This window comes from Rhinatrema bivittatum, chromosome 5, assembly GCF_901001135.1.
Source record: "Rhinatrema bivittatum chromosome 5, aRhiBiv1.1, whole genome shotgun sequence".
In the NCBI taxonomy this organism is placed as follows: domain Eukaryota; kingdom Metazoa; phylum Chordata; class Amphibia; order Gymnophiona; family Rhinatrematidae; genus Rhinatrema; species Rhinatrema bivittatum.
In genome coordinates, this window is record NC_042619.1 from 226,768,128 (window position 1) to 226,794,934 (window position 26,807).

Below are 26,807 nucleotides of genomic sequence, written 5' to 3' on the forward strand. Positions count from 1 at the left end.
GTCTTGTTTATCACTGTTAGGGAACCCTGGCATGCAGATCTACCCTTTGTTCCTGGTCAGCAATCACAGGATACTTAAGGGAAGCAGTTGCAAGGATGCCTGCCTGGCTTATTTACTAAGTTGTCGCATATATTGCATGCATTGAGTCAATGCATGAGAGAATGCAATGCAATGTATGTCATGTAATGTCGTTTTGCTGATCACGCATTCTGCTGGTAACCCAGTAACTCACTGCATGTTACAATAAATAGGAAAAACATAACACATCAATGCATACACAATATAACAATAAATCTGTACTATATAATATATTACAAAACCAGCAAAGATGCATTTAAATTAAATAGATAATTCATAGAAATCATTAATTACATAACACAATAATAAATTACATCAAGATAATACTATAAAAATAAATACATCAAGATAATTGGATCAGACAAGGCTGCTTGAACGGGCAGATCTCAAGGAAGGAATTTATTCACATTACAGGTACTAACCAAGCATTACAACAGCTTCAGGCCGACACTGGCTTTGCCAGACACTGCTTCTTGCCTTCTCAGAACTGGAGAGTCAACAGGCGAGCATCTTTTGCAGTTGATTTAAATATTTGGCGAGAAAGGGAATCCCCAATGCTGCGGGAACTGTCTAACGCACTAAAGGACCCCTCTCCCCCGCCTTGCATCCCCGGGGGAAAGAGGAAAGGAACTGGAGGGCTGGAGCAAAGGAATAAAGGAATAAGCCAGTCAGCACCCTCTTTTCTGTGGGGAGGGGAAGAGCAGGCACGTATTTTCAGCTCTCAGATGAACGAGGAACAGTTTTATGACTAGAGGTAGACATGACATCCTCTCTTGTTTTACCAGGGGTGGTGGGCTCTTTTTTTACTCCGCACCCCCTAACTCCATGTGACCCAAGTTTAACCGAGTTCGCCTTACTGCTGGGATCTGACTAATGCTTGTCCGTAATCCATGCTAATAACGTCTCATTTCCAGCTCCATGGAGTGTACAGGAAGCAGCGTGCGTGGCGTTGACAGTCCAAACAGCAGCAGGGGAATTAGCACATCTGTGAGTGGCAGGTTTAATAGCTATCCTGATGATCTGCCAACACTTTCTCTTACAGATGTTTGGAATCTCCATTCAGCACTTCATGTCTTAGGGAAAAAAAAAATGTTGGGTTTTTTTTTGTAATGTGGTTCTTGGTGTACAAGCAATTTGTACAACAGCGAAATTATACATCTTGGGAGCCACCAGTGAATCAGAAAGTGTTGCAGGAAACAGCTGCCCGAATGATGGGTGGTGTAGCAGAGCATTTTCACTCACAGCCACACGCTGTACCATATAATAAAAGACACACAAATAGCAGTGCTGGAGAATGGAAGTGCAAGCCCATTTAATGGCTCGCTCTCGATCTTATTTCATGTGTGTACTTGTTTTCATGCAGATGGCTGAACAGAGTGGGCATGGCTGCTGCTGGTTTTGCAGAGAGAGAGCGGATTAAACCAGAACAAGGTACCGAGGGGGGAGGGGGGGTGAGGTATTACCGCCACTTTGATTTTCAGTGTCTATGAAGTTGCTTATGCTTCAGAAGTTGAGGCTATGGCTTCTGCTCCTCGGTCCAGCAAGGGCCAGGGATATTGCATGGCAGGAGAGGGGACAGGAGCATTCACACACCTCCCCCTCCCCCACCATCCTGAAGGGATACAGTGGTGGGAGGGGGGGGGGGAGTTTCTGGGAATCTCAGCCATTGAACAACAGTGACACCTACAGGTTGGGATTCTGGGTGTGCACATACTCACTTAGGCAAAATGAGTCACCCAGCCTGTAGAAAGTTGGAAAGTTTGGTGACTTGGTTTGACGAACCTTTTTTAACCTCATGTTCTCTGAACCTGCTATGGATTTTATCAAGTTTGGTGATTCCACGTTGTAATTTTTGGCAACCTGAATTTAATTTATTTGAATGCTTCTGGCTTTCCCCTGCCCCTGGTTCATTGGTAGTTTTTACTAGATCTCCCTAATAGGGCATGAGAAAAATCTGCAGATTCTATCTCTTCAGGCTAAACGGTCACCTGCTCCGAATCTGACCTTGAATTGTTTTGTATGTCTCTCCTGAAGGAAGCCGCAGGCCCCTGGACCCACTGGTGCAATGATGGGGGAGGAAAATGGCTAATAAAGGGGCAAAAACACTTGGTGGCCGAGTCTGAAGAATTGTGATATCTCAGCTAATGACCCCCTTCCCGCCCACCACGCCCCAGATCATTGAAACAGATTCTGACTGAGCTGGAAGCCCCTCTCTCTTCCCCCCCCCCCCCTATATATGCATATTAGGGTAGATCGGGGTAGTCAACTCCCATCCTTGGATGCCACAAAGAGGTCTGGCGCTCAGGGTATCCACAATGAATGTGCATGTAATATGTGCGTATGCACATATACCTCATGCATATTTATTGTGGATGCCCTTAAAACCCAGACCTGTTTGTGGTGCTTGGTGCAGAGTAGACTTTCAAAATACTCTAGCTGCCTAACCACAGGGAGCCAAGTGACTAGATTGGCCCTTTCGGAAATTTACAGCTGCATAAAATGTTGGTGTTTCTGGAAACATGGCGAGGAAGAGGGGGGATGAGGGGAATAGGCGCGAATATTAAATTTTCAGGTAGACACTTGTATTATCTAGCACATAGTCTATCTGCAGATATGGCAAGTGTAGGATATGCAAATGCTTTTGTCCCCCTGCCCGTACTAGCGAATTTTCACAGAGAAACTGCCTGGATAGTTTCTCGTGGGAGATTTGCTAACTGTTAGGTGGATACAGAAACATCTGTACAGCCTGCCGGCAGGCTCTTAGCATAGATTGCCCCAGCCATGAGTATAAACAAGATAGTTTAGATACAAAGTGGACAGCCTATTTCAGAGGCATGAGCCGACAAAGAGCATGCCATGAGAAACCAGGAGAGAGGGAGGCACAGAGAGCATGCGAAGGAGATGAATATAGAAGCTCTAGGAGATGGGAAAAGGAAGCGGGTGATGAATTTGAATTCTCTGCACGGTTTCAGCAGGAGCTGAAGACGAGGGCACATCCCGACCTTCGCCATCTATTTCCTCTCAGTGGTGCTCTGTCAGGTTGATGCAAGCTATAAACAGGGCATCAAGTAGAGTTGACTGAAGATCAAGAGGCCAGCCTATCAGCATCCCTAAAGCTTTGCATGCACAGAGTAGCGTTAACCATCAGATATTCTAATTTGAGATGTGAGGTGGAGTCACAGTTCAGACAGTTTTATTCTCTAGCCAAATGTGGAGAGTTCTGAAATACTTTTCTTTTAGGAATATTTGTTTTGTAACATCAACTTACGCAGAGCCACTGCCTGATAGTATAGGGCTGGTGGCAGACGTCGCGCCTCTCCTGCTGTCCCTGTGCCGTGCTGACTCCTGAGATGCAGGCTTGCGTCCTGAGGCGTTACTGCATGGCACTGTGTGGTGATCTCTCTTGCCTTTGCCCTCGTCTCTTTTCAGATTACTGGAGCGAAAGTGAACAGGAGGAAGCAGATACGCCCTCGGCGCCTAAGCAAGACAGCCCACCACCTCCTTATGACACTTACCCACGGCCTCCCTCGGTAAGCCCTTCTTGTTGAAAACACATTGGTTCGGCATCAAATCTTAATGCTGGGAATCACAATAAGGATAGAGACAGAGACTATGGCGGCAGGTAAGGGTCGTAAGGCCTACTTCACCCGCCCAGCTCCATGCCTGGTGCAATGTCGTGAACCCTACTTGCCTGCTTTGCGGTTAGGGATCCTCTCTGCTTATCCTAGGCTTTCTTGAATTCCCTTACTGTTATTTTGATGTGACTATGGCCTCCTTAGATCTGGAGGTGCAAAGTACAGTGACCAGAGGTCATCAAGCAAGCGCAGGCAGAGCTGAGATTGGAACCCTGCGAGGAGACCCCCCACCTCCCACACCTTTTCTGCCTCATTAAACTGCTCTCTGATAGGCTGTAATAATAAGGGGACGGCTATGTCTGCTATAGCGGACAGGATTCTTCTTCTAGTCCCACTAAATGGAGCTGGACTATTAGCTTAGTGGTCGAGTCCCTGATAGTGAAAATCCCAGGATCCACACCTCAGTAAGAAAAACAGGCTGCAGTACTGCAAGTGTAGAACCGTCAGGCACATCCAGCACTCAGCAAAAGGGCACCCAAGTGACTTAAGATTGAACCATTTCTATTGCGTGTGATGTAATGAATAAGTGCTGGGGAGAGATTTTCAGGCAAGGATAAGACGTCTGCAGTCAAAGCAGGGGAGTATAAATAGGCAAGGCAAGCTGAGAAAATTAAAGAGCATTTGGTAAGAACAAACTCTTTTCAAAATGTAATTTTCTGGTGGATGAAAGCGATTTCAACTGCATGATACAAAATGTTAAGAGCAGAGATGGGTCCAAGCAGGGGTGGATTGCAGGAAAAAATCAGCCCAGGGGATTTTTTCATAACCAGTCCAAGAGATATCTGACTCCCTTGTGCACTCTCTCTGCAGCACATGCGTCAGCAGCTCCCAAAAGCACACCAAGTCAACCCTGGAACCCAGCAGAACTGACCCACTAATTTCACATTTTTCATAAAAAAAATAAGTAGAGCACAATCTAGATCGGGGTGAGAAACAGAGCCTTATTCCATCCATGCAAGTCAATTGGCTCTCCCCCCCATCACACACATAGATAGATAGATAGATAGATAGATAGATAGATAGATAGATAGATAGATAGATAGATAGATATCCTGCATTCCTGGTCTGGCCAACCAATCAATTCTTGAACCATTTGGAAGCAAATAAACTACCACACTGCCAGCCAGTGTCGGGGACACACACACACACACACTCATTCACACAAACAGATGTTTAGCTTGCAGAAACATTATTGGCACTTATACACTGAAACACACAAAATCACACACTCTCTTTCTCACAGACATACACACGCTCTCTCAGTCACACCCACACACTGAGAGTGAGAGAATGTGTGTGCATCTGTGTCAGAGAGAGAAAGACACCCACACAGACACACACTCTCTCTCAGACATATGTGTGTGTGTGTGTGTTTCTCTCTCTCTGACACAGAAAAACAAACACTGTCTAACACACTACTATTGTGCTGCTGCGTTTGTGCTCATGGAGTGGGTGTCTCCACCCCAGCACTGCTGCATCATGGTGTAAAGTTCTTGCTTGCTGCCAGCTCTTCCCCATTCTTCAGCAGCCCCCTCGGCTTTCCCAATCCCACTTTCCAGGAGACTTGCTGTTTCCAGAGCCAACTGCTCCTCTCAGAGCTCAGTCCAATCACCTCAGACAGAAGACTCCCCAACATTGCCCAGGAACTTCCTCCTGGCTTACCCATTCCCTTCCTGTGCCCATAGCTTGCCTCCACGTCTCCATAACACTCCCACTACTCTAGTGCATTCCCATTGACTGCGGGCTACACAATCTGCTGCTTTTATGGATTCTCAGGCTCTGCTCTTCCTACCTACTCCAGGAGAGAGGGGACCAGAAGTGACCCATACTGTTCCCTAGACTTATAAAAAGAGAAGATTAAGCTCTGGCCGAGACTGGGAAGAGCCACTAACCCACAGCAGCACAGCTCCAGGTAGAATCCTGCTTTCTCTTGTGCAGCCAGGACTGGTGCAAGGGTATTAGGTGCCATAGGCAAACTTTATAGCCTTGCACACCCTCAGGTCTCATCCTCCCCACAAACAAATTATGCATTTATAGTAACAGATTTTACATGAAAAAGAACATTCAAAGTACAGTCTTTTAAGTTAAAAATATCACTTACAACGTGTATTATTTGCATGCACTGCTGTAGTACCAACCGAAAACTCTGCAAAAAAGACCACTTGCAGCCATATGGTATTAGGCCTATTGTAAAGCATGTTGCATGCAGGCTTGGCTCTCAGAGAGCTTTGAGTAAACTGAATTACAATATAGTAAACCTGCCATACAAAAACAGCACTAACTGCCAGCAAACAGTAACAACCCTACTAATGAAAAGGCAACACTGCAAATATTACATCAGGCCCTAAAACACTAATACACCTACTATTAGAAGAACAAGCCAAGCTATTATAGATCTTTGCACAGAAACTACGCACTAGCAAAATACCTCACTTCAGTCATACATGCAGATCACAGGCCGACCCTAACCAAATACAGAATAAAGAGATAATGAAAGTATAAATAGAAACATGCAGACAAAATCTGTAACAAGCCAGTCTCTGTATGCAGTGCAACAATGGAAAAACACAATCACCATTCCTCATTAAACATCAAATAAAATCAAGAAATATAAATTGTCAATCATAATAGTAAAATCATACTCATAAAAGAAGAAATATTTTAAAGCAGCTAATGAATAGAACATTCAATGATTAAAAATATATAACATTTTATTGATGTTGGAAATTAAAAAAAAAATTCAAAACAGCAGACACATCAAATAACACCCAATAATTAAAACTAAGCCTAACAAAAATCACCTACTGTTCTGGGATGTTTCTATCCTGGGAACTTCATAGATTCCATTCACCCTGAGATTGTCATGGATTAGTCAGGGTTGTGAGGCTGTGCATATATTTTCTGATCTATCTCATATATACATACTTTCTAACTCATGTTCATTTTCACACACTCTCCTCTCACACTCTCTCTCTCACACGCGCACTCACACACATGCTCACACTCTGGTTCACACAAATATTCAGTGATTTGCTCTTGGCTCACTCACTCTCTCTTATGCTCACCCATATGCCCATTGGCTTAAATAGGCCTCTTGCTCACACACATTCTCATTGGCTTGCTCGTTCTCTGTCGTTCAGACACATGCTCACTGGCTCATTCACTCACACATATGCTCTTGAAACCACAACAAGCCAGACTGTATTATGCAGTGCAACAATGGAAAAACAAAAACATCATTCCTTACAAAACATCAAGCAATAATATATCAAAACAGTTGAAGAATATCCAATAATTTTTAAAATGGATATATATTTTCTAATATGTCCCAAACACAAAATATTTCAAAACAGCAAACACATGAAATAACACCTATAAATATAAAATAATAGGATTAAAAAATCTCCTGCTCTCCATACCTGGAATCTTTTGATTTCCAGTCATCCAGAGATTGTTGTGGATTGGCAGGAGGAGGGCCGCACAAATTTTTTCCTCTCTCCCACTCACACACATATGCTGTCATACACACAGGCTCTCTTGCTCTCTTATACTCATACAGGCTCTCTCACACACACAGGTTCCCTTGTTCACATAAATACACAGGCTCACTCACTCTTTCATGCATATACAGTCTCTCACACTCATGCAGCCTCTCTCATGCTCTCATACACACACAAGCTCACTCTCATACACACATGCCAGCTCTCTACACATGTAGGCTCTCTCTCACACATACATATGCAGGGTTTCCTATATATACGCAGGATCACTCTCTCATATACACATGAAGGCTCATTCTTGTGCACACACATGCACTCATCTCACATACACATGCAGGCTGTGAAACACAACATAGGTTCTCTCTCACATACACATGCAGGCTTAATCTCACACATACACATGAAGGTTCTCTCTCACTGTCACAAACACATGCAGGGTCTCTCATACACACAGGGTCTCTCATACACAAGCAGGCTTGTGCTCTCTCATGCACATGTAGGCTCTCTTTCTCACATACACATGTAAGTTCTCTCACTGTCATTTACACATGCAGAGTCTCTCATACACATGCAGGGTCTCTCATACATACGCAGGCTTGCTCTCATTTATTTATTTATTTATTTATTGGTTTTTATATACCGCCGCTTATCGAGATATCACGTCGGTGTACAGAGAACATATTAACATACGTAATAGCGTTATACATAGAACATGTAGGCTCTCTCACATATATATGCAGGGTCTCTCACACAGGCTCTCTCTCTATTTCTTTGTCTCATACATAGGCAGGCTCTCTCATATACATATGCAGTTTCTCGCTTTCTCACATACAGATGCAGGATCTCTCACACACGCATGCTGACTTTCTCTCTCTCTCTGTCTCATACATATGCAGTTCCTCTCTTTCTGCCTCATACACAGGCAGGCTCTCTTCTCTCACATATACACATGCAGGCTGTCTCTCATATACGCAGGCAGGCTTTCTCATACACAGAAACACATGCTCTTGGTCTCCCCCTTTCTTTTGGGTCTTGTTTTAAACCACGCCAGAGGTGAAGTGGGAGGAGACCATACTAGTGGCACTGCAGCCACAGTTGTTTGGAGGGAGGAAGGCTTGGCCCCACAGGTCTCTCTTCTGGCTGTAATGCGATGGGCTCCACTACAGCTTTGCCGAGTCTTTCTTTGGGCTGTGACAGGTAGGCTCCGTTGCAGCCCCGCAGGCCTATCATGTGGCCACAATGGGATGGTCTCCACTATGGCCCTGCTGAGCCTTTCTTCAGGCCACAGCAGCCCCTCTTCTTTTCTCTGGCCAGAGGCTGGGAAGCTGAGGAAATTGCGTGACTAGCGCAACCAGCCCACTGGGGAATGCCTAATCCCCCAATAGGCCAGTCCGTCCCTGGGTCCAAGAAAACCTACATGTCCCAGTGAAGGTTTTCCCATTTATCAGTTATGGGTCAGAGAAGGTGATAAGAACCTTAAAAATTGGTGGTAGTAGGATGGGAGGAATAGAGAAGTGGTAAAGCCCTGAGTAACATTTCATTTTCTTTATACCAGGGGAGCTGCCTAACCCCAGCCCTCACTGCTCTCCCCCCTACCCTTGCTGTTTAGCTTGTAGGAGGTTGCAGTCCTTAAAACACAAAGAATTGGAATTAAACATCAGAAAAATATATTTTTAACATAGAACATGTCATACTGGGTCAGACCAAGGGTCCATCAAGCCCAGCATCCTGTTTCCAACAGTGGCCAATCCAGGCCATAAGACCCTGGTAAGTACCCAAAAACTAAGTCTATTCCATGTTACCGTTGCTAGTAATAGCAGTGGCTATTTTCTAAGTAAACTTGATTAATAGCCGTTAATGGACTTCTCCTCCAAGAACTTATCCAATCCTTTTTTAAACCCAGCTACACTAACTGCACTAACCACATCCCTTGTCAACAAATCCCAGAGCTTAATTGTGTATTGAGTGAAAAAGAACTTTCTCCAATTAGTTTTAAATGTGCCACATGCTAATTTCATGGAGTGGCCCCTAGTCCTTCTATTATCCGAAAGAGTAAATAACCGATTCACATTTACCTGTTTTAGACCTCTCATGATTTTAAAGACCTCTATCATATCCCCCCTAAGCCGTCTCTTCTCCAAGCTGAAAAGTCCTAACCTCTTCAGCCTTTCCTCATAGGGGAGCTGTTCCATCCCCTTTATCATTTTGGTTGCCCTTCTCTGTACCTTCTCCATCGCAACTATATCTTTTTTGAGATGCGGCAACCAGAATTGTACACAGTATTCAAGGTGCAGTCTCACCATGGAGCGATACAGAGGCATTATAACATTTTACGTTTTATTCACCATTCCCTTTCTAATAAACTGAATAAAAACGTATCCGGGCAACTCTTAATATCGGAGTTAGCAGGATATGTTATTCGCCTAAAACTGCCCCATCCCAGAATGCCCCCAACATGCCCCTTTTTTATTCAGTTAAATCTTAGCCTGATAAAGACCTATCCAGTTAACTGTTAGTCGGATAAGCAAGAGAAATATTCAAACCAGTCTGTTCAGACAGATAACTTGTGAGTTGTTCGCTAAATGGCTTTGAATATTGACCCCCAGATTATTTATTCTCAGATCAATGTTTTATGTATGATGTTTATGCATTTATGTTCTTCATTTAAGATAGCTTTTCACCATGATAAGCGAATTACAAGAAGTTTTAAATAAATACATAATTGTTTATTTTATTTTAAAATTCTTATAGATCGCTTTCCATGGCAGATGGGTGAATGGTCACAGCAACAATTGAAGCCTTGACAATTGGCACTATTGCTCCGTTCTTATTCAGAAATTCTTATATAGCAATTAAAACAAACCGAGTGGGTGTTTTTAGTTTTGTTTTTTTAAATTGAAATGTGGCATTACCTGTTCTTCCGTGCGGGCGCTCCCCTGTGAAATATTTATTATTAATAAATATATGTGCATGTAAATGGCTATCACAAGATAGCCCCAGGCCCAGTGTGCAGAACCTGATTTCCCCACCTTCTTTTATGCATGCTAGGCGGAGCTTGTTGGGGGGGGGGGGCGGGGATACAACATATGCACATATATTTGCAATTTCCACCACTCACAGGTTCTGCCCTGCTTGGAGCAGGCGTACGTTTATGCACGGACAATTCTGCTCATTCCCACTCAGTTTAGGAAGGGTTCTCATAGTGAACTTGTGCGCACGTACTATGATTCGAAAATCCTCAGAAAATTCTGCATGTACACTGTACGTGCAGACTTTACCGCTGTGTGGGGAATTATAAAATTGCCCTTGATACTTATAGTTGCCTTTCAATCAGTTTTTCTAGACTTTGTGTTTGTGACATTAAACTCTATAAGAGAGATATATGTATATATATATCTGTGATTGTGTGTATTTTCATAGGATGTGTGTATATGTATGTATATGCACATACATGGCATGTTAGTTAAGTGCATGCTTAATTATCCTGTTCGCTTTCCTCTCTGTCCCAACTTTTATGTTCACAGTTTGAAAAAAATAAAAAGCATACTGGTCTGGCCTACTCATTCCAGTTGGGCACTGAAGGGTTGAGTTTTGAAGTTAGGGTTTTTATATTGCAAGGCAGTTTTAAACTGGACAAGGCACGCGGTTTCTATTGTTGGGAGTCAGGCGGCACGCTTGGGGCCCCTCATAGTGGAGGATGGATTTAAGATTTGGCAGCCATCGTCACAGTTGGAGAGTGGAGCTGGAAGAGGGGGTTGTGAGTCAGAGTGCCATGCTGGCACCCCTTTGAAGCAGCCCCAGCACACAGGACTAAAGCAAGTGGGAACGGTCTCCTCTCTGGCCCAGTATTTGGCACCTTCAGAATCTGTTGTATCTAAATACAGGCCTGCTCATAGTTGTGGGAGAAAGCGATGGTAGGGGGCAGGATGTCTCCTCTAAATAGTAGCTTTTGCATATCCAGGTGCTTGCAGAGGTTTGTGAGAGGATTTCAAGAACTCTGCTGAGTTTGCTGGAGACTCAGATACGTTAATAGATCCTGCAGCCTTGAACAAGGTGTAAATGGTAATGGTACTGGTAATTTATTTTTGATAAACTGATTTTTGAAATTATCATAACAGTGTATATTGTAAATTAAAAAGCATAATACAATGTAATAAACTATTATACCAAAAAAAATTAACAATATAACAAAAGTAAAAAACCATTAAAACATCCAATATTAAAAACAATAAAAACAAATTATCTCATTTAAAACAGAACTAGCCAAAATTTAATCAGAATGCAAAAAACAGGGATTTAAATGCTGGAGACCCCAGTGTACTGCTGGAGATTTGGTGGGTGTACTCACACCTGTGTTTCTTGAAAATTACATGCACATTCGGGTACCTAGCTGCAGTGGTTATAGAAGCCGTATCTAAGAAAAGGTGGTGCACCATAACCTTTAATGTGGCATGACCCTTCCCTCAGGGCATGAGCTTGATATGAGATGAAGTCGTTGGGCATTGTCAGGGCATTCGCTCCGGAGCTAACTGTGCCTCTTGTTGGTTACAGATGAGCTGCACAAGCCCCTTTGTTGAACCAAAGCACAGCAGACTGTCGTCCACGGAAACATCACAGTCACAGTCCTCACATGAGGAGCACCGCCAGGAAGCGATAGGAAGCACTACTGGATCGCCAGCACGCAAGACAGCCAGCCAGCGGCGCTCCTGGCAGGATTTAATCGAGACGCCGCTGACCAGCTCGGGACTGCACTACCTCCAGACTCTACCGCTCGAGGACTCGGTGTTCTCCGACTCCGCCATCATCTCACCGGACCATCGGCGGCAGTCGACCCTTCCGACACAGAAGTGCCACCTGCAGGACCACTACGGGCCGTACCCCCTGGTGGAGGGCGAGAGAGCGCAGGCGCTGAATGGCAGCAGCGGGGGCAAACCTCGCAGCTTCACCTTGCCCCGCGACGGAGGCTTCAATTACTGCAGTCAGAACTCTTCGGTCAGTGCCTCTGAGCGGCAGCAGGCCGCTCAGAAAAAGGAAGTGACAGAAGAGGAGGAGGAGGAAGAGGCGGCAGAGAGAGCGGAAGATTCAAGTATGTATTACATTCCTTACCACCTCACAATGTTCTAGGTGTTGTCTGGCTCATAACGAGGACAGTTTTCAAAGAATTTGCCCAGGTTACCATGGATTTACTAGGGATGTGAATCGTGTCCTCGATCATCTTAACGATCGATTTCGGCTGGGAGGGGGAGGGAATCGTATTGTTGCCGTTTGGGGGGGGTAAAATATCGTGAAAAATCGTTAAAAATCGTGAAAAATCGAAAAATCGAAAAACCGGCACATTAAAACCCCCTAAAACCCACCCCCGACCCTTTAAATTAAATCCCCCACCCTCCCGAACCCCCCCCCCAAATAACTTAAATAACCTGCGGGTCCAGCGGCGGTCCGGAACGGGCTCCTGCTCCTGAATCTTGTCGTCTTCAGCCGGCGCCATTTTCCAAAATGGCGCCGAAAAATGGCGGCGGCCATAGACGAAAAAGATTGGACGGCAGGAGGTCCTTCCGGACCCCCGCTGGACTTTTGGCAAGTCTCGTGGGGGTCAGGAGGCCCTCACAAGCTGGCCAAAAGTTCCTGGAGGTCCAGCGGGGGTCAGGGAGCGATTTCCCGCCGCGAATCGTTTTCGTACGGAAAATGGCGCCGGCAGGAGATCGACTGCAGGAGGTCGTTCAGCGAGGCGCCGGAACCCTCGCTGAACGACCTCCTGCAGTCGATCTCCTGCCGGCGCCATTTTCCGTACGAAAACGATTCGCGGCGGGAAATCGCTCCCTGACCCCCGCTGGACCTCCAGGAACTTTTGGCCAGCTTGTGGGGGGCCTCCTGACCCCCACGAGACTTGCCAAAAGTCCAGCGGGGGTCCGGAAGGACCTCCTGCCGTCCAATCTTTTTCGTCTATGGCCGCCGCCATTTTTCGGCGCCATTTTGGAAAATGGCGCCGGCTGAAGACGACAAGATTCAGGAGCAGGAGCCCGTTCCGGACCGCTGCCGTTCCGGACCGCCGCTGGACCCGCAGGTTATTTAAGTTATTGGGGGGGGGGTTCGGGAGGGTGGGGGATTTAATTTAAAGGGTCGGGGGTGGGTTTTAGGGGGTTTTAGTGTGCCGGCTCACGATTCTAACGATTTATAACGATAAATCGTTAGAATCTGTATTGTATTGTGTTCCATAACGGTTTAAGACGATATTAAAATTATCGGACGATAATTTTAATCGTCCTAAAACGATTCACATCCCTAGGATTTACCCAGCTAAATCCCTGGGGCTGAAAACTGCCTGTACCCCCTCAAACATACATACACACACACCCTTCTGTCAGTGGCTAAATCTAACCAAGTTTTCCCAGGTGCACATATATATGTATATATATTCATACAGATATATAGATCTTTATATATAGGTAGACAGATCTCTCTCTCTCTCTCTCTCTCTATATATATATATATGTGTGTGTGTGGGAAGAAGGGGCAGTTCTGGGAGAAGGGGAGGCAAATTTTTGTTTTCAAATCTCACACAGAGCTTACAGACACCCGCCCTCGACAGAATATGACCACAATAAAGCAGGGGCAGTCTCCGCAGGTAGACTTTGCTAAAGTTAATTTTTAAAGAGAAACTGTCCAGGTAGGTTCTCTTTGAAATTTACCCTTGAAGGTCAGAGGTTACAAAGAAACTTTGACCTCTCTAACGTTCTGAAATTTGCCCCCTCCGGGTTCTTTTCATGCTTAAAATGAAAGCTCCACATTTTAGATTTCCCCTCATCGCACTAACCTTGGTTGATCTCACCTGGGTGCTTACATTTAAGAATTGTGTTTCCTCCTTGTTAAACACAACTGTCCTCAGCACCTGTAATTCTGGGATGACTGGACAGTCCTTCTCCCACCGCAGTGTCAGGGTTAGTGGAGTAGGATTACGTGTTTTCAGTACACAGTGAATCTGTTTGGAAAGTTAATCTTCTCAGCCCTTCTTCAATTACATTTTGAGCAAAAAGAGGTGCAAAATGTCTTACACAGTTTTAAAAATTGCCCCAGGATTGAATTTCCTGCAGCTCCATGCAGGGAATATATTCCACAGGAAGGAAAAAAAAAAAAACAGTCCAAGCACCATGCTAAATTTAAGAATCTGCTGCATTTTTTTTTTTGTTTGCACAAGTTTCTGGTTGCGCAATCTTTTTCCTGCAAAGCTTTTTTCCCCTTCCAGAAGTTAAATTAAATTAAATCCATGTGTAAAGGTTGGGATATTTCAGCTTTGTGTGTGAGCAAACTAACTCACACTGCACACGATTATCAGCAAACCTCACCCCTGACCCTAATTAACTTCATTATCAAGCCTTCTGGCCTGACCTCTGCTCATTTGGATTCCCCTCCCCACCTTAAGTACTGCCACCATTTAACAGAAAAGTGTAGTTTGCCTTACGCTAAGAAATCATGTGTGTGTGTGTGTGTGACGGAACTCAATTATTCCCAAAAATACCTTCTAAACTGATGCATAAAATCGCTGAAGTTTCTGAATGCTTTCAGTTAGGTAAGAGATGTTGGTAATTTCAGCTTGAGATGGTTTTGAAGGCTAACTGGTTTCTCAGAACCCGCTCTCCTTCACTGCTGCAGCCAGCCCGGTGTCCTGTTTTGTACAACTACGCCTGTTGTTTTTAAAAAATTGTCCCATGTCCTGCTTAAGCAAGAAGAGGATGCACACTGAAGAAGAAATGTGAATTTCAGGCATGACACACGGGGGCGGATCTAAGATTTTTAAAAAGGGGGGGATGCATATAGTGTGGCGCACATTATTGATCCCTTGCTTCTTCCCTTCCTCCTCATTCTTCTTTCTGTTCTTTCTCTCCTTCTCTTTTATTCTTCCTTCTGCTCCATTCAAGTATCTTTCCATCTCTTTCCATCTCCCCTCCTCTTTCTCAGCTATCCTTTTATCTCCCATCATCAATAAATTCCATACTGGGGCAGACCAAAGATCCATCAAGCCCAGTATCCTGTCTCCAAGAGTAGCCAATCCAGGTCACAAGTACCTGGCAGGATCCCAAAGAATCGATCCAATGTTTCTTGCTCATAACTAGAGATATGCAGTGGTTTTCCCAAGTCTGACAATGGTCAATAATGGTTTATGGACTTTTCCTTCAGGAACTTGTCTAAACTCTTTGAAAACCCAGCTACTCAAACTGCTTTCACCACATCCTCTGGCCACAAATTCCACAGATCAATTGTGCACTGAGTAAAAAAATACTTTCTCTGATATGTTTTAAATGTGCTACTTATTAGCTTTATAGTCCTACTGCTATCTGAAAGGATAAATAACCCTTCCCTGTTTACCTCTTTGACCCCACTCATGCTTTTGTAGACTTCTATCATCTTCTCACAGATATCTCTTCTCTAACCCTAACCTGTTTAGTGTTTCTTCAGAGGGGAGCCATTCTGTCCCCTTTATCGCTTTTGTTGCCCTTCTCTTTAGCTTTTCTAAGCTCTTCTGCATCTCCTCCTCTCCCACCAGGGTTCTCTTCCTCTCCTCCTACTTTTAGATTCCTCTCTCTCCCTCTCCCTTAGGTTCTTCTTCATCTTGCCTCTCCCCCTTCTCCCCAGGTTTCTCTCTATGTCTCCATTTCTCCTCATGTTCTACTCTTAACATGCCATTCCCAGGTTTCACTCTATCCCCTCCTTCTCCTCCTCCCCTTTAGGGATGTGCATTGGTTTCAAATGAAATGGGACATTTTAACAAAATTTGCTATTTCGTTTCAATTAGTTTTTTTAAACAAAACAAAGGAAAATCAAACAAAAAATGTGTTATTTTCTTTCATTTTGTTTTATAATTCCACTGCAGACAAAAAAGAAAACCCTCCTGGGTCCCCCCATACCTATATACCTATTCCTCCCCCCTCCAAATCCTCTTACCATAATGTTTTCTTTCTTGACAGGGTAGGAACAATCCTGGTTGCTCCCTCTCCCCACCAGAAATGCATTTACAACATAAATTAATAGCATTGGCCTCGGTCTGCCAGCACCATTTGTACAGGTATCTCTGGTGGGGCAGGAAGAAATAGAAAATTAGGGAAGAAGGTGTGGGGCTCAGGATGCTCAGAGGGAAGGCCCAGGAGGTTTCTTTTTTCCTATGATGGGTGCCTGACCTTTTGTTTTGTTCATTTTGTGTGTGTGTGGGGGGGGGGGGGGGTCCTTTGTTTTCCATTCTGGTTTGTTTGGGGGTTTTTTCATTTTAAATAAATGAAAAAAACAAAACAAAACAACCCCAATAAAGAAAAGAAAAAAAACACTAACAAAAAATGAAAAAATAAATATTTGTGCACACCCTTGCTGTCCTTCAGGTTCCTCTCAGTTTCTTGGGGCAGAGTAGTGGCAGGCCAGCAGGCTGGAGGAATGGTCAGCATGTGCTCCCTATTGCCTCGGCTCCTCTTCTGCCATGGCGCCTGCTGCCTGTATAATCAGGAACTGCAGGTAGCAAAGGAGGAGTGGCCGCAGAGGCTGGGAGCATGACTTACTGTGTCCGTCTGCTGCTGGTCTGCTCTCCCACGTTGCCGCTGATCTTGCTTCCAGGGCTGAGGGGAAGATGAGGAAGGTCAGCCTTTTAAAAATGTTTGGTAAAGTTTCCACCAAGGGGAGTTCCTTATTCTGGAGATGCACCTTTGGCCACCCTTATGCATGCCTTTATAACATTCTAGTTTGCGATAAGCCAAGTGCATCTTGCCCTCCGCTGAATACCATCAATTAGACATCCTACTCATGACTGGCTATGGACAGTGTATGAGGTATGAACAATTCTAAGAGCTGCATTCCGAAGTAAATAGACTGAGTTTTCCATGGCATTTCACCTCCTCATCATGCAATTTGAAGGGAAAAAAGTAGGCATTAACTTGCTTGAAAAGAACTTGATTAAAAAACATAAGCTATGCAGGAGCCTAAAATTTAAAGTAATTTTTGTGCTTCACGTTGTACTTTTCTTAGAACATATGGTTTTGTTCTAGCTAGAGAGTTGACAATCAACACTCCCACATTCATATGAATGTCTTCTTGTACTCTTGACCTGTCTTGAATTCTTTCCGAGCCTGGTTGTGAGTGTGATGGATGCCTGGGGTTGGTTTATAAGCAAATCTTTGGTATGGAAGTCTGTAGTCTAGTCTCGAACCAATGAGGGAAGGTAAATATCCCATCAAAAATGAGGAAAACACATATGTCAATGCCGAAACAGCTCCTGACACATCTGCGAAACTATTTTCAATGTGGAAAAATTCTGGGTCAAAACTGGGACAATTCTGGTATAGCCTCAAAACCAAACCAAAGCTTTGGATAGATTTATCTTTAAGAGGGTGATTTTCAAACAACCTAGATAGGGAGATGGTCTATATCCAAAAATGTGAGAATTTAACTCAGATTTTCAAAGTGAGACCTATGTGCTTAAGTTCACTTTGAAAATTCCAGAACACGTCAATATATATGCACAAAGTTATAACTGTCCCAAAAATTGAAAGTGTGCATGTAAATTATAGGGATGTGAATCGTTTTTTAACGATTTAAATTATCGTCCGATAATTTTAAAATCGTCATTAATCGGTAAGGGACTCGATACAATAGGAATTCCCTCGATTTATCGTGAAAAATCGTTAAATCGAGTACGGGAATTATTTGGGGGGAGGGCGGGAAAACCGGCACACCAAAACAACCCCTAAACCCACCCCGACCCTTTAAAACCAATCCTTTACCCTCCCGAACCCCCCCAAAATGTTAAATTACCTGATGGTCCAGTGGGGGGGGGGGGTCCCGGCGTGATCTCCCGCTCTCGGGCCATCGGCGCCATTTTGGCTACCACTGATAAAAATGGCGCCGATGGCCCGATAAAAAAAAAACCCACCCCGACTCTTTACAAATTACCCCTTTGCTTCTCCCACCCTCCCGACCCCCCCAAAAAACCTTTTACATGTACCTGGTGGTCTAGCGGGGGGCCCGGGAGCCATCCCTTCAATCATACCCTCGGTGCCGGTGCCGGACAGGTTTCACAATTGCGCCGATCGCCTTTGCCCTCGCTATGTCATAGGGAGCGACGGTCGCTCCCTGTGACATAGTGAGGGCAAAGGCGATCGACTGCCAGTATGGCGCCGGCCCCCCCCAAAAACCTTTTACATGTACCTGGTGGTCTAGCGGGGGGCCCGGGAGCCATCCCTTCAATCATACCCTCGGTGCCGGTGCCGGACAGGTTTCACAATTGCGCCGATCGCCTTTGCCCTCACTATGTCATAGGGAGCGACCGTCGCTCCCTGTGACATAGTGAGGGCAAAGGCGATCGACTGCCAGTATGGCAGACGGTCGCTCCCTGTGACAAAGTGAGGGCAAAGGTGATCGGCGCAATTTGAAACCAGTCCAGCACCGGCACCGAGGGTATGATTGAAGGGATGGCTCCCAGACCCCTGCTAGACCACCAGGTACATGTAAAAGGTTTTTGGGGGGGTCGGCGCCATACTGGCAGTCGATCACCTTTGCCCTCAGTTTGTCACAGGGAGTGACGGTCGCTCCCTGTGACATAGTGAGGGCAAAGGCGATCGGCGCAATTTTGAAACCAGTCCGGCACCGGCACCGAGGGTATGATTGAAGGGATGGCTCCCGGACCCCCCGCTAGACCACCAGGTACATGTAAAAGGTTTTTGGGGGGGTCGGGAGGGTGGGAGAAGCAAAGGGGTAATTTGTAAAGGGTCGGGTGGGGTTTTTTTTATCAGGCCATCAGCGCCATTTTTATCAGTGGTAGCCAAAATGGTGCCGATGGCCCGAGAGCAGGAGATCGCGCTGGGGGGCCCCACCCCCCCCACACACACACACACACACTGGACCACCAGGTAATTTAACATTTTGGGGGGGGTTCGGGAGGGTGGGATTTTTTTTATCTGCTCAGGCCTCACTAAAAAATTAACGATATGAATTGGAATCGGAACCAATTCCAATTCACATCTCTAACGATCCGATTTTTTTCTCCCTCCATCCGAACCTGATCGTTAAAATGATCGGGCACACGATTCACATCTCTAGTAAATCATTTTCTTGTACCAATTCTGTCCCACCCCTGTGAATGCCTTTTCCTACTGTGAGCAAAACTATGCGCAGAAGTGGATTTTGTGCATACTTTTACCTGCAGAACCCAGGTAATTTTGCAGAGTACAATTTATGCACATAAGACAGAGTCACAAAAGGCAGTACATTAGATCCTGTGACTAGTTCTAGTTAGATGCTTCAAATACCAATGGATGTATTGGCAAAACCGATGAATGCATTTTTTCTATGCCTCCTTTGGCCCTTCTCAATGGAAGTAACATACCCAGAGGTGCCTAAAGCCACAAATTAAATTAGGGAGTAGAGTGAATATGGGGTTAAGTTGAGCAGTAAACTGGGAATGTAGTGGACAGGTTGTCATCTGCTGTACCTGAACCATGAAAGTGACCATCAGCAGACAGCCATGTGAGGTTCCCTTTGTTAGTGTTGACTCTGTTGGCCAAGTGGGCGGTGATGTACATGTTCCATTTTTTGAAAATGAAAAAGAGCAACCAATGTGACGCACAGCAGAATTAGGATATTGGTTGGAAGGGTTGAATTCACTAAATATGACAAAACAAGAATTAATTTGAGGCAAAACGAATATATTTTAGGGATATGCACACAAAAAAAATGTTCTTTTTGAAGATTTTATTTCTTCATTTATTGTTTCATCTTATGTTTATTTCATTTAAATGAAATAAAATGAGATTAATTTAAATCAGTTAGAAAAAGGCCTTGGGAGCATAGGAGAAGGCCAGGGAAGGGGATTGTGAAGGCTCACCGCCCGTGCTGCCCTGGGTGCTGCTCCGCTGCCTCCAGCTCAGGCCCCTCGCGAGTCCTGGATATCCCTGGAGTCCCTCAGTCTCACAGGACTCCCTGGGTTCAGGTCTCCGCCGGCCCTGGTTTTGCTGAGCTTCTGGGTTCTCTTTGTATGGCATGGGGTTGAAGCAGTCCCCCAACCCCCAAAGATAACACAGAGAGAGAGAGAGGTTCCTCAAAGCATTTTTATAAAGCAAAGTAGCTGAGTTTAGTACATTTGCTCCATCACCTCAGGAGCTGCACAAATGACCCTGCCCCCGCTCTCCAGCAGTCTAACCCCTTAACACAGGTGCTGGAGCAAAGGCACTGTTTGAGCCCCCCCCCAGCTCTCCAGTTCACCAGCAAACACACCTGCCCTAACTTCCCTTAGGGTACAGGTTCTCTGTTTCCCTTTTCAGGCCAGGCTGTGCCCCTGAGACAGCTGGAGGATTCCTCTCCTCCGGAACCTACCTCCATTTCCTTCTCCTGTTGCTTCCTGGCACTGGCTTTTTTTCTGGCCACTGCCGCTACCTAGGCACGCCCCCTTCCTCTAGCTCCCTAGGCTCACCTGTGTGACTCATTAGTCCAAGTCTGCCACCTGCTCTCCTCCAGGCTCTCCCTACAGGTCAGGTGGTGGTTCTAGGAACCTGGGATTTGTAGGTTCCGCCTTCACCTGCTCCCCCTGCTGGCTGGCCCCTCGTCTTTCTCCCTAGCCTCTGCGCAGGGAGTGTACCTCTTTGGTCAGCTGCGTCACATCTTTGTGATTTTGTTCAGGCCTTTCTTCTGTGTTCCCTGCGGGATGCAGGGCGCAGTTCTTTGACTATTTCGGTGGGAGAGTGGGCTGGTGCCCCTCTCCCGGGCATTTTTCTGTACGGTCTGAAATAGGCCCTGCTGGCTGGCCCCTCGTCTTTCTCCCTAGCCTCTGCGCAGGGAGTGTACCTCTTTGGTCAGCTGCGTCACATCTTTGTGATTTTGTTCAGGCCTTTCTTCTGTGTTCCCTGCGGGATGCAGGGCACAGTTATTTGACTATTTTGGTGGGAGAGTGGGCTAGTGCCCCTCTCCCGGGCATTTTTCTGTACGGTCTGAAATAGGCCCCTGCTGGCTGGCCCCTCGTCTTTCTCCCTAGCCTCTGCGCAGGGAGTGTACCTCTTTGGTCAGCTGCGTCACATCTTTGTGATTTTGTTCAGGCCTTTCTTCTGTGTTCCCTGCGGGATGCAGGGCGCAGTTCTTTGACTATTTCGGTGGGAGAGTGGGCTGGTGCCCCTCTCCCGGGCATTTTTCTGTACGGTCTGAAATAGGCCCTGCTGGCTGGCCCCTCGTCTTTCTCCCTAGCCTCTGCGCAGGGAGTGTACCTCTTTGGTCAGCTGCGTCACATCTTTGTGATTTTGTTCAGGCCTTTCTTCTGTGTTCCCTGCGGGATGCAGGGCACAGTTATTTGACTATTTCGGTGGGAGAGTGGGCTGGTGCCCCTCTCCCGGGCATTTTTCTGTACGGTCTGAAATAGGCCCCTGCTGGCTGGCGGATGCAGGGCACAGTTACTTTGTCTCTTTCGGTGGGAGAGCGGGCTGGTGCCCCTCTCCCGGGCACTTTCGTACGGTCTGAAATAGGCACCTGCTGGCTGGCGGATGCAGGGCACAGTTACTTGTCTCTTTCGGTGGGAGAGCGGGCTGGTGCCCCTCTCCCGGGCACTTTCGTACGGTCTGAAATAGGCCCCTGCTGGCTGGCGGATGCAGGGCACAGTTACTTTGTCTCTTTCGGTGGGAGAGCGGGCTGGTGCCCCTCTCCCGGGCACTTTCGTACGGTCTGAAATAGGCCCCTGCTGGCTGGCGGATGCAGGGCACAGTTACTTTGTCTCTTTCGGTGGGAGAGCGGGCTGGTGCCCCTCTCCCGGGCACTTTCGTACGGTCTGAAATAGGCCCCTGCTGGCTGGCGGATGCAGGGCACAGTTACTTTGTCTCTTTCGGTGGGAGAGCGGGCTGGTGCCCCTCTCCCGGGCACTTTCGTACGGTCTGAAATAGGCCCCTGCTGGCTGGCGGATGCAGGGCACAGTTACTTTGTCTCTTTCGGTGGGAGAGCGGGCTGGTGCCCCTCTCCCGGGCACTTTCGTACGGTCTGAAATAGGCCCCTGCTGGCTGGCGGATGCAGGGCACAGTTACTTTGTCTCTTTCGGTGGGAGAGCGGGCTGGTGCCCCTCTCCCGGGCACTTTCGTACGGTCTGAAATAGGCCCTGCTGGCTGGCTCTAGTATTACTAGCTGCCTTATGGTATCTTATCCATTCCTGCCCCCCGGCAGCACTGCACTCCATCACAGGATTTATGCTCATAAATGGCTTGTTCTAAAATTGCCTGGGATTTGTGTGCATGAACGAATGTACGTAACCCAATTTCATGCACACAAAAAACCAAAACAGGCATTCCAAGAGGCAGAGCTGGGCAGAGCCTGTACTTGCACGCATTCTTTTGATTTTAAAAAGCATGCGTGTAATTTAACACATACAAGCTAAACCCTGCAAAGAGCGACTACAACGTTGCGATGGTGAGTTTGTGCGTGTCGTTTTGAATGATTTTCAAACTGAATTTATGCATGTACGTTTGCTTTAAAAATTGGTGCAATTTATACCCAGAGCTGCTTCAATAAGACACTCGTGATGTTACAAAAAGTGCTTTCTGGGGAGGGGGGGGGATATTTTATAACAGGCTACATAAATCTGTGGGTTATTGTGCTACCAGATTACACCAATTTTCAAAGCAAACTTAAGCATGTAACTTGGCTTTGAAAGTTATCCCGGAAAAACTATGCACACACAATTACACCTGCTATGGTTGCACATAAGTTTTGCCAAGAGAATTTACACGTACACTTTTCAAAATCAAAAAGTCCCAGTCCCTACCCAGACTGCATTCCCCCTGGATCACCTCCTTCCTATACATGTAAAATTGTGCACACACAGAGGGTAACTTTCAAAAAACTGCGCACAGCCCCATATACGCGCATATATAGCTGTGTCAAATTTACGTTAGTATTTTATAACCTTCCTGTAACAGATATGCCTGTATTATAAAATACTCAAAAAAAAGGGGTCCAGTAATGCATATCTTTACCCTGTATTGGCCTGTATGTTACTAACTGCTGTTGTGATTGGATACTAATTTTTCTTTAATGATTTATTCAACCATGGATTTTCAGTATATACTGTTATAATTGTATACTGCCTTTCTTAGACATAGTCCAAAGCAAAGAAGTTTTTTGAATTGCAGGTGTGATTGAGTTGGTACATCTGTTACAGAAGTGGTTTTGAAGCCAGCTCTTAGTCATGCTTACAGTACTGATGGCAAACTTGTGGCCCGCCTACCCAAGGGGGCGCTCAAGCATGATAGTGCCCAGGAGCACAACCCCCAGTTGAATATGAAATCTCTCTCATCTTGGTACCCCACCAACACGATAATTCCAGCTGTTTGGTATTTTAGGGTACCGGAAACACAAGTTTGACCAGCCCTTCTTACACTGGAAGAGAAACAGTAAACATATTAACCTGTAAGTGATCAGGGACAAGCCTTTTTTACCATTGCATCTCTACTATATTAATCAGGTTAACTGCAATAATACTCATGAGCATGTTAGAAAATCCCACCAGTGGAACTTATTACCATTGCTGTTCTAGGGCTGCCTTTGCTTTTCAACCCCCTAAAGAGAAAACATAATTTTTTCATTCCTATAGCAATGACCTACATCTACAGCCCATATGCCATAGTTACCTTAACTTATGGCAAAGGAATTGACATGGTTTGTAGCACTAACAGGCCGATGCAATACTGTGTGCTGGCCACAGTGCACAGCTCAAGAGGATTGGACGCGCGTCCATAATCCCCAGTGCAAAACAGGGGTTAGCACGTCCAAAACGCACATCCAATAGAGTGCGGAGCTAATAGCGCTAATCACATGTAAATCCATGTTGATGAGGCTATTAGCTATTATCCCCCGATGCAAAAAAAAAACATGTGCATCCGATGCACACATTTATACTCTCCAAAATTAATGCCTACCCTGGAGCAGGCGTTAATTTTTGTAATATTAAGTCGGAGGAACTGAAAAAGTAGAACTGTAAAAAAAAAAAAATAATAATAATTTTTTTTTTAAGTTGCTGGCAGTCAGGTTAGGAACAGGGACACTCAGTTAAAAAGTGTCCATTTTCCTAACCTGTGGCTGTGCTCGTAAAATTGAGTGTCCGTTTTCCTAACCTGCTGACAGCCACCTCTCCTAGGCACCTGTTGCCAAGAAGGCGCTAGGGGCGCACAGTTTCCCCCAGCGCCTCCTTTTTACCACGGCAGCAGATTTGCATATTGCATTGGGTGCCCGGGAGAGGACGATCAGTGCACTTTAAGGGAGCGGGTGCTTAATCATGAGTGACCGTTTTCTGAGCACTGATCGTGCATCGGCCTACATGTAACTTATTTAGCACCATCAGGTGCCTTTTACTTGTAAGAGCAGATGGCAGCGTTTATGATAAACTCAAGCTCAGTTCAAATCTGAGGTAACTTAGGAACTTGGATGTTAATTGTAATGTTATTAAGCAAATGCTACTGATGGACTGATCCTGAGTGCTTGGCAGTGTCTGGACATGTAATTAGAAAGGTAAATAGAGAAAGTGGTCAGATGTCTTGGAGACAGAGGCAAAGAGAGGATAATAGGAGGTTCCCTGAAAAGGAGCCTGGGTTGGATTTACAGTTTGACATGTATCCAAGTCTTAAAGTAGCCAGCTTGGGCAATCAGTGTGGCTGATTTCACTACCCATAACAAATAGCCTCAAATTTATTTTTCTATGCTGTGGGAAGTGGGTAAAGCAGTGATGAGGGGGTCTATTGTCACATATGTGGCTAAGCAAAATAAGCTAAGAAATGTTGAGACTGACCAATTTGCTTTCAAGGGCTTGAGAGGGACATCAAAGAGCCCTGTCCGAAGAGCAAACGTCTATGCTAGGTTAAGGTAGGAGAGCCCTAAACCAGTTTCTACATGAAAAAGCAGTGAAATCGTTAGGATTTTACAAGTATAAGCTTTATAAATATGGAAATAAAATGAGTAAACTCTTGGCTAATTTAGTGAAGGTAAAGGGTGCACATTCCTCTATAACTGGGCTTAAAGATAAATGGGAACAGGTTTCAGATAATACCACAGATATACCAAGTGGTTCAAAGAGTATTTTGGGGGGCCTCTAAGACAAAAAACAGAGAATGTAGATGTCAAAGTGCTTCCATGGCCAAAACTGAAACCATATCAGATAAAGATGCTTAATCAGCCCATCAAGGACTCAGAAGTATTCAATGCTACACAAGGCCTTATGGGGAAAAGCATCAGGCCTAGATGGGCTAGACTTTGAATACTATAAGATATTAAAATTTTATGTGTTCAAACCACTGTAAGTGCTTTATAATGGCATTTTGAGTCAAGGCTTTTCCCTCCGAGATGAACCTGTCTTTAATGGTAGTGCTACTGAAAAAAAACATGGATTCATGAGAAGTGAGCTCATATCGCCCAATCTCACTTATCAATGTAGATGTTAAATTATTGGCTACAATTTTGGCAGCAAGGGTTAATGATGTGGTCCCGGATTTGGTATCACAAGTTTTGTAGAACAATGTCACGGAGTTCAAAATGTTGGGAAATTGATTCCTCCATTGTCAGTGGACAGTGCTAAGGCAGGTAAGATACTGGGTTTAGATGCAGAAAAGGCCTTTGACTCTGATTTTGAGCTATAGGTTTTGAGCTTTAGAAGAGTTTGGTTTTCAACATCATTTTGACCTGACACAAGGCATTATATTTCAATCCTTGATAATGGCCTAGTGATGGACATTGGACAGCTTTGACCTGAAAAGGGGTTGTAAGGCAAGGGTGCCTGCTATCTCCAGTACTGTTTATGTTACACATTCTCCCAGTTCTAGTCTTTTTGGGGATTAAAGATAAACTTTGATAAGCGGCCTTGGATCTGTCAATAGGTGCCCACTATACCTGTACCTAGGGCGACAATCATTCAGGGGCAACAGGCTGGCTAAAACTTGCTTCCTTCCAAGTCTGCTGAATCTCACTCTTTAGCCAGATAATTTATCCAGCTAAGTAGCATTTCTCCCTGATCCACTCATTGCCTGCACACAAACTGACTGGCTAATACATCGCCAGATATTCAGTGGCCGCTGAATATTGAGCCCACTGTGTGTCATATTGAGACACAGTTAGCTATCTGGAGAAATCTACACCTCTTTAATGGGGTGGTGCTCCCTTTTGAAAACAATAAGTATGCCCAACTTTTATATAAACTTGAAATGCTTCTCTGCTAGCCCAGTAGGCATGATCTGGGCTTACTTTGCTCCTTTTTTTTTAATTTTGTTTGGAAAGAGAATTGGGTGAGGGTAAGTTATTACAGTAAGAAGATGGGAGGGGTTGAGCTTCTGAATCTTTCAGTGCCTGAACATAGTCTGCTTTGAAGTGCCAAAAAGTGGATTATAAATTAAAGAAAGAAAGATAATAAATAATGCAGCTTGTCAATTAAGATTTATTTGAGAATGGTACTCAGATGACTGTTTGTATTGTATTAGTGGGCTGTTGACCAATATGATGCAACCGTCGTCATTTTTATACTGGTGTGGTAATACTACTGTCTTATATGTACACCTGCTTGGCATGTTTTGCATGGTGGTCTTACAGTCTGAGAGGGAGTGTTTGGGAT

At 45.2% G+C, this 26,807-nt stretch overlaps 1 protein-coding gene across 4 annotated transcripts in view; it reads left to right on the plus strand.

Moving 5' to 3' along the window:
• The window catches only part of CNKSR2 (connector enhancer of kinase suppressor of Ras 2), a 469,908-nt gene that overhangs the window by 388,024 nt on the left and 55,077 nt on the right, over nt 1-26,807 (plus strand). For all 4 annotated transcript variants that reach the window (XM_029603391.1, XM_029603393.1, XM_029603392.1 and 1 more), the window contains exons 17-19: nt 1,442-1,509; nt 3,508-3,608; nt 11,765-12,299. In XM_029603391.1, the coding sequence (XP_029459251.1) occupies nt 1,442-1,509; nt 3,508-3,608; nt 11,765-12,299 (704 nt within the window). The remainder of the gene's footprint in view (nt 1-1,441; nt 1,510-3,507; nt 3,609-11,764; nt 12,300-26,807) is intronic.